General features: G+C 37.3%; 1 protein-coding gene across 4 annotated transcripts in view; it reads right to left on the bottom strand.

Annotated features, from left to right (window-relative positions):
• Nucleotides 1–14,266, bottom strand: part of LOC117424174 (colorectal mutant cancer protein) — a 140,947-nt gene that overhangs the window by 40,511 nt on the left and 86,170 nt on the right. For all 4 annotated transcript variants that reach the window (XM_058992786.1, XM_058992788.1, XM_058992790.1 and 1 more), the window contains 2 exons: nucleotides 11,053–11,166; nucleotides 1,209–1,351 (listed from right to left, as the gene is read on the bottom strand). In XM_058992786.1, coding sequence (XP_058848769.1) covers nucleotides 1,209–1,351; nucleotides 11,053–11,166 — 257 coding nt within the window. The remainder of the gene's footprint in view (nucleotides 1–1,208; nucleotides 1,352–11,052; nucleotides 11,167–14,266) is intronic.

Raw genomic sequence — 14,266 nt, 5'->3', positions numbered from 1 at the left:
CAAATAAAACTTTTTTACTTGTCAGAGTTATCTGGACAGTGCCAGATATCTGAATAGAGCAATATTAGTGAATTGTCTGTGTCTCGGTTTGTTGTTGCTGACAGGCTTTGATTGGCTGAATCGGCAGTTGCGGGGACTGGACTGGTTGCTTTCTTTGGTGCAAAGTATTGATTGGCTGGTTTTCGTGGATAATAAAATAAATTTGGACCAATCCTGTTTTTGTTTAGTATCCAACAGATGCGAACTGAGCTTTCATTCCAGCAAGTCAAAATGAAAAAGCCAGCACCTGCGCAGATTGATTTTGAGTTTGATTCACAGGTGATGCTGTGAAGATCCAGCAGGCATCTACTGTTTGATAGAAGCCTGCTACAGCTGAAAGCTGATTAGCTAATATTACTGACCAGATAAACTATAAGCAACTCTGACAAATAAAACTTTATTTGCTTAATAAAGTTATTTGTTTTTTTTCTCTCTAACATATGTGATCCTTTATGAACATTTTTGGGACTATTTTCCTAAAACTCTTCCTAGTGGAAGGGTACCTGACGAATTATTACAAGTTCAAATGAGACGAAAGAAAACCAAAACATTGAAAAGGTAAAAGACACCAGTTTCTAGTCCAATCACAATAAAACCCTGATTGCCAGGAATTCCCTTGGTAGTTGACCATGCCTGTACTGTACCGGTCACCTACCAGACGGTATGCCCTCTTATCAAGGCTCTATTACTTTAGTACCAATTAATTATTCATATACATGCGAGTGACTTTCCATTTATGAAAATGTATGTGCTATAGATCACATGTTTGTTTGTTTTTTTTTGTTTTTTTTGTCAAACCCCTGAATATATGCCCCAGGGCCACAGAGCAAGAAGTGGTCATACATGTTATAATTCCTTTCTGTCTAACGTATGGACCAGGGTAGCTGCCATCAAAGAAAAACAAACAAACAGACAGCACAATGTGACACAGTGACTGCACTAATCTCTAACCTTCTGAGGCCTGAGTTCAAGTCAGACTTGGTCTCAACAAAGATCTTCAGTGGACCAATTTGGCATATTGGACACCTTTGTAAGCAGTGGGTAATCTCACACTGACACTGCTTGTGCTACCTCTGCTCTGTGCAGAATGGTTTAATCTGCAATACTGCCAATACAGCCTCTTTCACAATCCTTACAATAAAAAAAATAAAAAAAAACACAATCCTCACCTTATTGTTGTCCCCTGCAGGCGGTCGATCTTCTTGTTGAGCTCGGCTATGATGCTGTGGAGCTCTGTGATCCTCTCCTCATAGCGCAGTGTGGTCCCCTCCTGCACCTCCTCATGCTCTCTCATCAGGTGTGACTGCTCACACTGCAATAGGAAACCAGGTTTCACAGACAGGCAGGTAAGAAATACCTACTTGTATACAGTGGACCCGCTAAAGTGGACCAAGACCAATTCCAAGGTACAGTAAATAGGATAAGTTGAAGACCACATGTAAATGGTAACCATAAGAATTAAATCCTAGGGAGAATTGTACGTCCAGAAATAATGCTGATAATACAGTAAAATATCTAAACAAAGATTTAACATAGGACAGAACCCTCAGAACTTTTATCCACCAATCAGGAAGCTCAACTGCAGGACAATACCAGACAACAGACGAATATGGAACCTTCAAATAGAATGTCTAGCTTTGTAAACAAACAAAACGGACCGAAAGCAAAACTTTGGCAAGGTAAATAAATCTGTACATTTAGACATAAAAAAACAACTTAATTAAAAATGAAAGAATTATGACTATAATATATTCTAAAAAAGCATTTTGTTCATCATCATTACACATGTGTATTTTAGTAGACCACAGACAAAACAGCTAAATCATTTATAGTGTACAAAATGTGCGTTGACATAATAAACTGCCTGTAGCCAATCTACACTGTCTGTTCTCCTTCACAGGCACAAAGGACTGCACTGCACTTCTGCTTGTCTCATCTGTTAATCTGCCACTACCCGCTTATGCTGCCTTCATTTGCTTAAGGCTTCTTTAAGGCCCTTTGTGTTAACAGTTTTTTCATCATACTTCATCTTGCTTGGCAATTCCCCTCTATTAGCTGTTTCTTTTGTCAATCACACATTCCCTCAGACTAAAAAAATTGCAATTAAACATAGCTATCCATCTGTTAGTAACAGAAATAAAGTATTTATTTCCATCAAGAATGTAGCCAGGCAAAGCCATGCATGTTTTAATTCGTGTCAGCAGTTTGACTTACTGTATTTGCTCAAGCAGCAATTCCTGTTTTTGTTCTGTCCGGCAAAATGATTCACAAAATTCGGAATCTTGTAGAAAGCATTACATTTCAGTGAACAATTTTCTCCGTTAGGCTACTAGTATATAAATAAGCACTTCTTGAAAACACATTATCATCTGCTATTATTGGCTCAGGGAGTTAGGATATTGGCGTGTACAGAAGTTTTAAGAACTAAAAAAAATCCCCTTTGTCTTTCATGGTAAGTTCTGTTTAAGGTGTACAATGGATTTGGAAGATTAGATTTAGGTATGATGCTGGATATTTTGTTTGGATCATAGTGTTCTGCTGGATATAGTTTTCAGCCTGTTACAAGTTACAGTACATTATATTAGTTTATCACAAGTTCCCATCTCTTGCTCTGCTCACTCCTCCTGCATGACATTGCAGAGCATCCACTCTGTGTGGATGTTGTGCTGCCCACTGTGTCTGAACTGCTGCCATGGAAACAGACACTTCAGATATGCCGGTCAAGTGCTGTATAGACAGTGACTGAAGATTTATCCAGGAGCGTCTGACCCCCATGGTAGCATAACACAGAATACACTGGTAAATGCTTATACAGTTAATTGTATTGCCCAAATGTTATGATTTATTGTTAAAAATTATAGTGGGTGAACCATCAAAGTAATTGAAATTAATAAAATGCACCCGCAAATTTTACAGTGAGTTGAATTGATGATGGGTGAAAGATTAAATATTGTTTGCTTCTTTTGTCTTCTTTTTAATGCTAAATTAACAGAATTATGCCAGGCAAAGCATCTCTGAGAAAAGTTTATATTCTTCTGCCACTAGTTTAGTGGTGTTAAGATAGTGAAAGTCACCCCGATTGCTTGGAAACTTTGTCTGATGTTTAAATTAAATTTAAAAAGTTTCATGTACAGTACGCAAAATAAAACTGTTACACATCTGTGGCACATCTAAATAGATCCAACAAACTACAGCAGGTTTGACATAATAGCAAAAGGCAGCCTAAATCCATATGTAAAAACCCCTGCCTTGTCTTCTAGAGATGCTTCCACATGCCCATCAGCTATGCAACATTGCACCTACTGCACAGCACTTCTTAGGCTGTCAAGCTATTGATTGTGCTGCAAACTGACAACAGGTAAACATTTTGAAGGGAGAATTGGAACATCAAAATATGTGACTAGCAAATGCATTACACCAGTCTCACAGGCTACTGACAGCTATTCCTCAATTTGGGTGTAATGAGAAAAGTATTTGCTGATGCCTTGGGGGTTTGGAGTACCCTAAGACTGCAGATGCCAATTAAAAGGTTGGCATAGCACAGAGTCCTGGCTACTGTACCTGGCGGCAGCACTGTGGTCCCTGAGTTGATACTGGCGCGCAAGTCTTCCCGAGTCTGTATCTCATTAAAATGCTGGAGTCATTTTTCTAGCTGTAGCGCAAACGTGGCATGGCCCTGAAAAATTTCACTAAAGAGGTTGGATTTTCTATCCTTTGAATGATGCAATGGAAACTGAACATCACTAAATAAGTCAGGAGAAAAAAAATAAAAAAAAACAGAAAATGTCAGAAAGACACAACCAGGCATAAAGCTGAAGGAATATGCTCCTGGGTCAGTGACTGTAAATGAAGCTTGCTGAAGGAAAAGGGTATAATTTAAGTCCTCCTTAAATGATTTGTTACTAAACCTTTATTTTCTGAGGCAGGCTTCCTAAGACTGAAATGAGAGCTGTGAGGATGTTGATAATTGTCAGGGCTGGACTCCCAACAGGCAGTGTGCATCTGGAGGGCTCTAAATGCATAGCCCTTGCGACCCTAGCTATCAGGTTGCATAGACTCCTTACCCTGAGGGAGTGGGTTAGAAAGAAGACTACTTAGGATGACTTACCCTGTTAGGTATTTACAGCTGCACTCATTAGGTCTGTGATTAGAGGCATAACAGGGAGATGGTTTCTTGCAATTGGACTTCTATGCAGTCTATCCTTTCTAAGGAGGAAAGACTTTCAATTAAAAATGAAATGCCTCTCGTGTCTGAAACGCCTTGAACAAAATCCAGTAAGATATACAACTAAATTTGAGATTTGATAAATTATTATTTGAGGTTTTCTGAAGATACCCTACAGCAGTGTTTTTATTTTATTTTATTTTTTAAAACTGTACCCCTTCTGTCTGAAGGTTTCAACTCAGGTACCCCTTTACAATTTTTGCTCTACTTCATCGTACCACAGTGACAATGAAAGGCAGAATAATCGGATTGACAATTTTTCCACCATTTTATTATGTCACAACAGTTTGGGACTGAAAAACTGTTGGTTTAAGACAGAATACCAAACACTAATTCTTAAAACATTCAAGTCCTTGGATGCACAGAATCTCTTCTGAAACACACATATTCGCTTTTTATTATATATAATCCAAAACAGTCTGCATTGTAAATGTTGCACGTTACCATTTACATTTACCATCTCAACATAATTACGTGTGCCATTTACAATGTTTGAAAGTGAGAAACGATGCACAGGACAGTCTACATAAACTCAATCAAACACTGAAAACAATTCAACCAGCCGCTATTATTGCTGTTACGAAAATGCAGCCGCGCCTAATCAGAATAGAAACCTGCTCAGTTGAAATCATGTATCCATACAGGTGGATGATCATTTCGAAACTATAGTCAGACTGTAAACTTAGTGAGCTGCTAAACAAAAACGAAATATTTATGCACAGTGGTTTAGAGATAATATATTATACTGTTAAAAAAAAAAAAAAAAAAAAAAAATCAATTAAGGATCATTATGTTCTTTTCATTTTTTTATTTTTGCATTTGAGTCATCCTGCATACCCCTTAGGACCCTTAGAAGTACCCCCAGTTGAAAACCCCTGCCCTACAGTATCAAAAGGCTCACCTAGATCTCCCACTGCCTGTAGGATGGGAAAGCACTTAAGAGTACAGGTTTACACACACACACACACACACACACACACACACTTTGTACCACTAAAAGCTAAGTCACATATTAAGGTTAGTGCGGTTAACATAGCTTTAATAAAAGCTAGATTTTTTTTGTCTTTAGCTCAATTACTTTCAATACTATGGGTCAAGTCACTGAATACCTCACAGTTACTGCCAACTCTCTATCACACTCTCTCTCTCTCTCTCTCTTTTTTTTTTTTTAGCACATTTCCAAAATCTAATTAAATTTGTAATCCATTTAACCACCACATGATCTGTGAAGTCTAAGAAGTCTTTCTGTTGTGAAATTATTACTCGTGTAATTCATTTACATTACCTGCTTTAAATAGGTAATAATTCACTTAGTAACTTGCTGACTACAATGGAACCCTTGTTGCACTCTGTCCACAAGAGGAAAATAAAGGACTGTTTTCACTCTAAACCATGATTGCCTTAGATGTCTGCGCGGGGGCTCTGCCAGTGAACTCAAGCAAGCCGAACAAATTAAAAATATAAGGAGATGCCACCTGTGGTCAATAAAAACAGACTTCTTAACAACCTTAAACTAAGCAAGAGTTCATCAGGGCTTCACAAATCAAGCAGCCTCATAACTAATTAGCACCAATTGACACGTTAAAAAAAAAAAAAAAAACAATCTGTTTCTCTTCCAGGACGATTTTCCCCTGTATGAGAAACTCAAATTCTGCAGCTCTTCCACGGTATTTATTTGAAAACAGCTCCAAGTATGCTGTAATTTCAGAATGTATGATGCTTTTCTGTTCACCGATATCCAATACCCAACCAAATCAATAAACACGAAACATCTTGCTGTACTCTTATGTTCATACAGAAAACTTGAGTGGGTTCTACAGATGGAAGTACAGTATAGTATTTAATTTCCGTTTTCTTACTTTTAATCCTAGTATGTGTAATTGGTCAAAGACAACTGACAGGCCTGTCTGTCCCTGAGTAACTTTGTCAGGATGCAAAAGCTGCTGGTGTGACTGTAGAACCAAAAAGCTGGACATAGCAAGACAATAGCTATTTGACTGAGTCTATAATACTAACATACACTGACAATAAAAAACATAAATTTCAAATCACTCTGAGTAAATCCAACACAACTGATTAAGAGAAAGACCAAAAAATAATAATTAACACCAGAGTAGCACACAATGGACAGGACTAATTTACCAAAGCCTGACCTCAGTGTCACCCACAGTGTGCGAGTGCTCAGCCACTGAACAGAGATTTCTCATGGCAGTATCCGGCAGACAGTTAAGCACAGCGGGAGGTCATGTCATGATTAAGACTCTGCCAGAAAACTACTGTGAGCCAAGATTCACTGTAAATATATAACACCTCTGGATTCATCAGAATCAGCATCTACTGTATAACTTCAGTTTATTATTAGACAGGGATATTTTACCATTATCTTATATGTCATTGGCTGGCAAAATATGGTTAGCAAGCTCATAAAATGGTTAAAAAAGGATCTGTAATGCCTCTAAACCTGCATGTGACCTCACATTTGCATACATACATACATACATACACACACACACCTTGCCTTCCAGAAAATGTGTTAGACTTGTACTTCCTAGAGTAGGTCATTTCACCCCAGCAGTTTCTTCAGTGTCAAGCATCTTACTGGCTGCAGACCATGCCAATTGTTAGGGGAGGCAGCTAAAGATCAAGACTGTGAAGCAAGGTCTGCAAACAGAGATGTCTTAACATGTTTTAAAATGTAAATATACATGTTTGCTAAAACAAAGATTTTTTAACACAACACAGTTATTGAATGGATGAACATGACGAGGAAAATGTATTTCATAATTTTGTCAATTACAATGACTTTAATTTTTTTTTTAAAAAGTCAATATAAACCCATGTTCCCCATTCGTTTTCACACAGATCAAGGAGACATAAGAATTGCTCAGAAACTGCAGACAGGGATGTCAGACTCGTGCTAAGTGGCGATGGGAGTGCCTTTATCTTGAAGTCAGCTTCTGAGCAGTCAGGGATTTCTTTTTGTGATAGAAGCCAGGAGACGTTTCTTTGAAGATTGCAATGTTTAAAGTAATTTGAAACATACAAAAAGCACTGAACAAGATAAATCAGTCAGTGACTGATCAACAATTCTTCTGAAATGGGTGAGATTCAAAGTTGTACTGGGTAAATTAATGATTTAAAATATATTCCTAAACCAAAGGCCCCTGTGTATCAAAGCTACTCTACTGTGCAATTTGTATCATTTTTATAGAAGAGAATGAGTGAATAAATATGTAAAAATATAAATAAATAAATGACAAAGTTCCATATTTAGTAGACTGCTCGGTTAACTTAAGGGTTCTCATTTGAAGTCCAAGTTGTTTTTATAAACATTACTGCCTTATTTTGTTTTACTATATTTAGTAAAACAGCAAATACTTGTTGTTTAGAGGAATGACAGTGGCACAGTAGAAATCCTTTCCTGCTTGCTTGTTCAATTCAAGCCAAGGTCACCGGTGCAGAAAATCAATTTGATCTGATTGCAGCTGTTGGGGGCTGTGGCAGTGCCAAGGCCTTGCACATGTAAAGAGTACTATTAGTTTCTTTTTTATGTGGTAAATTAGGTTTGTTGAAATGTGAAAGTTTGTGTTAAATGTGGCAGGTCTGGGGTTAGACTCCCCTCCCTAATAAGACAGGTGTCATCTGTGAACCCTCATGACTGAGTGTTTTAACCAGGGTCAGCTGCTCATTTTCACTGTGTGTAGATCTGGAAAACAACAAATTTCAAGAATAGGAATTTGAGGGATTTTAAATCATACAAAAGTATACAAGTGCATGTGAGGAAGAAGGTTTCTGGAGCGGGACCTCCTTTATAGTGAGAGAAGCGCTCGGCTGCTGTTTTCGTCAGCTTTTGTTTTGCATTTCCGTATATATTATTTCTGTTACACTTTGTTTGTGAACACCTGCCTGCGCGCTATACCATTGTTGGTATAGCCATGTGATAGCAACAACCCTGTCCTAGGTATTACTGGTAATGTTGGTGCTCTGATGGAGGCTACCTGACACTGCAATCAGACTTGTGGAAATATTGTAAACAAAAAACCTGGACGCCTGTGCCGGAGTGTCAACGGCAATCTCTCTCAATCTCTTGCAGCCGATTCCCACACCCCTTTTACAGGGGCATATAGACTGTATGTGAAACCACAAAACACCAAGGCCCAGTAAACTGTAGAAACTGAGCCCCAAATTCCAGATGGTATGTCACTTTGGGGTGGCAATGTAGGTAAATACTACTGCTGACAACCAAGTACATCTGACACACTTAAAGAATAAACCTTTACATAACAGAAACATATTTTTCCTATATACACTTCTCATACTTTGCTATATTACTTACTATCCCATATTATAAAATGGGACACATTTACATGCAGGGACTGTAAAGCTAAAACCATGGTGCAGGCGATATTAATGACTGTCTCAGCAGTTTCCAGTAAAAATGGATTTGATGCAGCCAGCACATTTTGGTGCCAAATGTTTGGTACAAATCAAACACAGAATCTATCAAAATAAGTTAATAGCTCATAACACAAGTAAAATCTGACACTCAGTCAAAAATATATCACACTAATTCAGAAAAATCTAAAGTACAATGCAATATAGAGATTCAAAATGAATTATCTATTGTGAATGACAATGTCTCAATTTTCATTCATCCAGACATAGTGTTCCATGATTTAGCTCGAGCAGAAAAAAAAAGCCAGCATCTATCAGGCAGCATACAAATCATTGATAACTTTATTACTTCTTTTGGTTAATCGCTTCACAGAGAACAGTAATAAAGATACTGGCTAGGTGATATGGACTTTTCTGATAAAATAAAACAGTTCCCTCTTAAGCTCCAAGTATGCTGTAATTTCAGAATTTATGATGCTTTTCTGTTCACCGATATCCAATACCCAACCAAATCAATAAAGATGAGAATGAAGTCCCTTACTCTGTGGCTCACACTGTGCCCCAATAAAACTACATTACACTTGTAACACACTTCAATACACCTGTTCATGGTGCAGTTCTGAGGCCTCAACATATCAAAACTCCATAAGAATACGTTTGACAACATATATGACCAGTCGACAGTTTTCAGATGTTATAAAAACCAAAACCAAGATTTTTGGAAGCATGGAACAGCACATTAACCCTTGTTTTGGTATTTCTGTGATTAATGTATTGCCAAACTAACCCTTGAGCTAGGATTCTCCATTGACTACAGTGTACAGGATGTAGGCAAGACAATAACAAAGTGTGTTCCCACAACTTGCTGATGAGTACTCAAATTTCTATAATTATCATAATAAAATCAATAAAACTGTATAAATATTAAATAAATCAGCACAAAATCAAAAGGGTGAGATCTAGTTGTTTTAATTTACCACCTCGAAGTTATACAATTAAATACAACATTTGAGAAATAGCCTGAGTGACATCTAGTAAATACTTATCAGTGTTGATGTAAAATGCATAACGATGTCGTTAGGAATCAGAGAAGATTGTAATTTAGTATTATTACGGATCTTGTGAGTGTCCCCTGGTGAGCTGTAACTACGCACTCTCAATGATCCACAAGCTTCCTGAAGGATAATGTTTCATTTTATGAGCCAGTTTGGGATTTTGCATACCAAGTGCCTTAAATGAGGACACCTAATCATTTTTTCACCCAGAACTGGAAGAGCATGTTTTTTTTTTTTTTTTTAATAAATGAATCATGTTCCCAACAGAATAAAAAATATTGAATGTCCAACTAATTAACAGTATGCAGCTAAACCTACTGTAGTATGACTTACAGTATTTAAGCTGCTACAGTGCTGCAGCTACATCCTTTAGTACTTTAATGCAAAGTGCTGAGGGATTACAAAATTGCAAGAGAGGATTCATTAATATTTTAACCCTTTTATTCTGTAACTTTCAACTGCTTTTGACATTGGTGACCCTTGTTTCTGAGGAATGCTACTCTGAATGACACAAATTCATAGTGGGAATTAGGAACTTTCCATTGCCCTGTGCTGTATATATTATCATCCGAGAGTGAACTGGCCTGTGTGACTGGAGTAAGTGGGTTTTGTGGAATCGTTGTACAGTTAGACACTCCTACACAACAAATTTCAAATCTTAATCCTCCTCCAATATCCTTCTGTCCAAGACTTTCCATCTTTCTGCCAAGTCTTTTACTGTGAGTAGTCTTTCCTTTCCCTTATATTCCTGCGTATCTCATCTCTTCACACTGGTTTCTTTCTCTCTTCTCTACCCATCTTTTCAGCATCACACACTGCCCCCATTGTGGAGTAGTGGTTAGGGCTCTGGACTCTTGACCGGAGGGTCGTGGGTTCAATCCCTGGTGGGGGACACTGCTGCTGTACCCTTGAGCAAGGTACTTTACCTAGATTGCTCCAGTAAAAAAAAACAACTGTATAAATGGGTAATTGTATCTAAAAATAATGTGATATCTTGTAACAATTGTAAGTGACCCTGGATAAGGGCGTCGGCTAATAAATAAATAAATAATAATAATAATAATAATAATAATAATAATTACCATTCCTGAAACACAACAAACTCTTGTTTTCGGATTAGCTGTTACTACGTTTCATAGCTATGTTCATGACATGCTTAGTGGCTGCAGTATATTCATTTACATGAATGTGGATTCTACAGGCAGTTTAGACTGGTTCTGTGTGCATGAAAGGTTCTTGTTGTATAGTACAGTGTGTAAAGTTTCTTCAAAAGCAAAATTACTATTTGTCTGCAAGTCTTGTGCACCACAGACTTAAGTTCTGGATCCTGACACTCACCTGAGCTTTTCCCAACCTCTTTTCCAGCAGGTCTCGCTCCCTCTCGGTTTGCTGCAGTCTCTTATTCAGCTCCACTATGTCACCTTTTAGTGATGCCAGGGCTGCCAGATGTAACTATAACAAAAAAACATAAATAAATCAATCAATAAATCAAAACAATAATATACCTGTATAGAAGTGAGGATTACAGCACTTTCATTCCCCCCCTCTACAAACCTCAACTCTCCTGACCCCCACTAACCATATTTAAATTTTAGCAGCTAGTTTAAGAATCTGGGCTTTTAATGTCATATACGATATGTAGTTGTAAAGGTCAGTAAACACTGGAATTAAAACAGCACAACTAGTGAAACTCAACACTTTCAATTGCTGTGATACATTTCTTCACTATATACATTATATGAAAAACACCACATTAGTATCAGAACATTCATAAAACCTTAATGTACAGTAGAAGACATATTAAAGGACATTAATACTTTCTGCACAATTAACTACACAAGTGAACTGCATGCTGTGAGACCCCTAATTAAACTTTATGCTATACTGCATTACCAGACAAAATGTAAACAACTTAGGCAAAATCTCTCACATTTACTGCAAAATCTCTCATCAACTGCACAGATATGGCCACAAGGTTAGCACCACCTAAAATCTTAGAATTTAAACAATTAAATAAAAATAAATATATGACTATAATTTAGAAACCTGTTATTTTATTTAACTGCATGTAATAAAATAAACTACAAAATGACATCGCAAAAGTGTACCGGAAGCCATAATAGTAGTACAGTATTTTATGTTGGATTTCAAAATGTCATTTTTCAGTTTTTCATTAAGAATATGGAAAACTACAAAGTAGTATGTAATTTAATATGCTAATATAACATTATTCAGCAGGTTTCATTCGACTTGTGAACCAAAATTAGTTGATTCTATAGGATGATGCAAAACTTTTGGCCATAGCTGTACATCATGTCGATCTAACTGGTGTTGTCTTTCCCGACTCGAAAAAAAACACTAAAAACTGTTCATGCCAAATAATACCATAGATTTGTCAAGGGCAGCTTAGAAAACGTCAGCAGTTCACAAGTATGTTCTAATGCAGCGATTCAGTTTATGTTACCATGCAGACACAAAGTTAAGGCACATGACCCACAGCAATCTGTAAACCACGATGAACAAAAGAATAGGGGTCATTCAGCTCTGCATTTATCGGAGGGCAAAAAGTGAAACTGTAATAAAAAGCTAACTGCTGCTGTTGACTCAAATGTGTGCTCCAAATGAGGGTGCGAGTATCCTAGGGTGGAAATTTAGCTTGGAAAGCTGTATTAAATACACTACCATTTGTTTCTTTTGTTATCAGAAGATGACAAGCCAAGTTCTCAATGTTAACATCCAAACTTACACAACCCAGTGTTATTTTTAGTACGTCCTGCATGCCAGACTTCCTGCAGATATTCACAGGAACCCACTCATCCTCTCGGTTAATGTGTGAATTATTTATTTGTGGTGCAATTTCTACAATATAGGCTTAATAAACCTGAACTCTGTTTGAAAGGATCAAGACAGAAGAGATGATTAGGATCAATAAGTATTATGATGCTTCCAGTTAAGACTTTAGGTATTAATTGCTTTTGAACAAACTGCTACGATGTAGCTTGTTGACTAATAAAACAAATGAATGCTACTCATAATGCTGCTAAAAGAGCCTCGAGTCTGGATAAACAGGCAACTGAGAGTTCTCATGCTGACCAATCAGAGCTCTTCTTTTGCTCTTATGCCAATGGGCCCTATTCATAAAACATTAAGCAATGTTTTGGTAAGTGCTGTTTTAAGTGCTCATTTAAATTCATTGAATCAAGTTTGCAGTTCACAAAACCTTTCGAGAATGATTTGGAAGTGATTCTCAGTTTTGAAACAACTGTTTAACAACTGTTAATTGCACTGCAACCCATGTTGTTTTCAATAACAGTAACATACCACAAAGAAAAACTATAGGGTTGTAGCAATTCCACACATGACAGAAGATGGAAATTACTTTGGCTCTACAGATACAGTCAATAAATAAAACCATTCACACATGCTTCTCAGCTTCCAACTGCTCCAGGGCTTGAATTTCATTTGTGTGCTGGGGGGGATTTCCCTCCTATGCTGCAGCCAATGGGGGGATTCCAAAATTTTAGAGAGGAATGGCAAAAGAAAAGGCACTTTTGCATATAAAAAAAACTATATATATTTTACTGCATCATCATTCACACTGGTGTTGCTTTAAAATAAGCTGCTTTCAGGAGACCTAACAGCTGTTCATTACTGTGAGACAGAGCACTCTCCATTGCTTTTGCCATTGCCTGATGTGAAGTTTTTGCATTCAGCAGAAGAAAAAGGTGCTTTTCTTTTTATCCAGCGCGCCATTTCTTTTTACACTCAGCCCTATTTCCGCCTGTTTTTCACTGTTTTCATTTATGTATGTTTAACTACTAGATAGTTTGTACTGCATGCATGTAACATATCTAATGAAAGGCCACAAAATGTCCTTTCATATTATGTAAGTTGCAATAGGATCAGGCACACTACATGTGGTAGAGATGAGAATATATGTAAATAAAAAAACGGTTTTCCAAAATAATCATGTTTGGTCAATGCTATATATATTGTGTGAACCGGGCGGCACCACTCACGGTTCGTTGCCCCTTTAAAATTAGACCCAGACACAGGAAATAGATTTTCACGCGCTGATGCGCTATTTTTAATTAACAAAACAAATCAAAACACAAAATAAACACATAGCTCTATACGAGCACTAACTAGACACACAGGAACCTAACTAACACAGGACAGCTAGGCCGTTTACCTGTAATACAAAAAGCTTCAAGCAAACCACACAGGTTTACACTGCACACCCACACTTTTCTGTTGACTGCTCGGAAGCAGAGCACCTCTTCTGCCTCCTTCTACTCAGCAGCCCTGAGCAGACTGACTGCTCTCTTTATATACCCTGCACCTAATTTAACAATAATTACCAGGTGCAGGGGATAATTAATAATAAAACAATTAATAAATTCAATTAAACAATAAAGTAAAACAATTTAAATAAAAACAAATGTGCATTTGCACATGTTTTTTCATGCAGGGAGGATTAACCCCCTCCCTGCTGTGTTACAATTGTAAATCATAGATGGCTCAAAACAAAAAAAACACTCCACCATTGCAC

This window comes from Acipenser ruthenus, chromosome 2 (assembly GCF_902713425.1).
Source record: "Acipenser ruthenus chromosome 2, fAciRut3.2 maternal haplotype, whole genome shotgun sequence".
NCBI classification, from domain to species: Eukaryota; Metazoa; Chordata; class Actinopteri; order Acipenseriformes; family Acipenseridae; genus Acipenser; species Acipenser ruthenus.
Note: the sequence above shows the minus strand (reverse complement) of the source record. Positions and strands in the feature narration are given on the sequence as shown.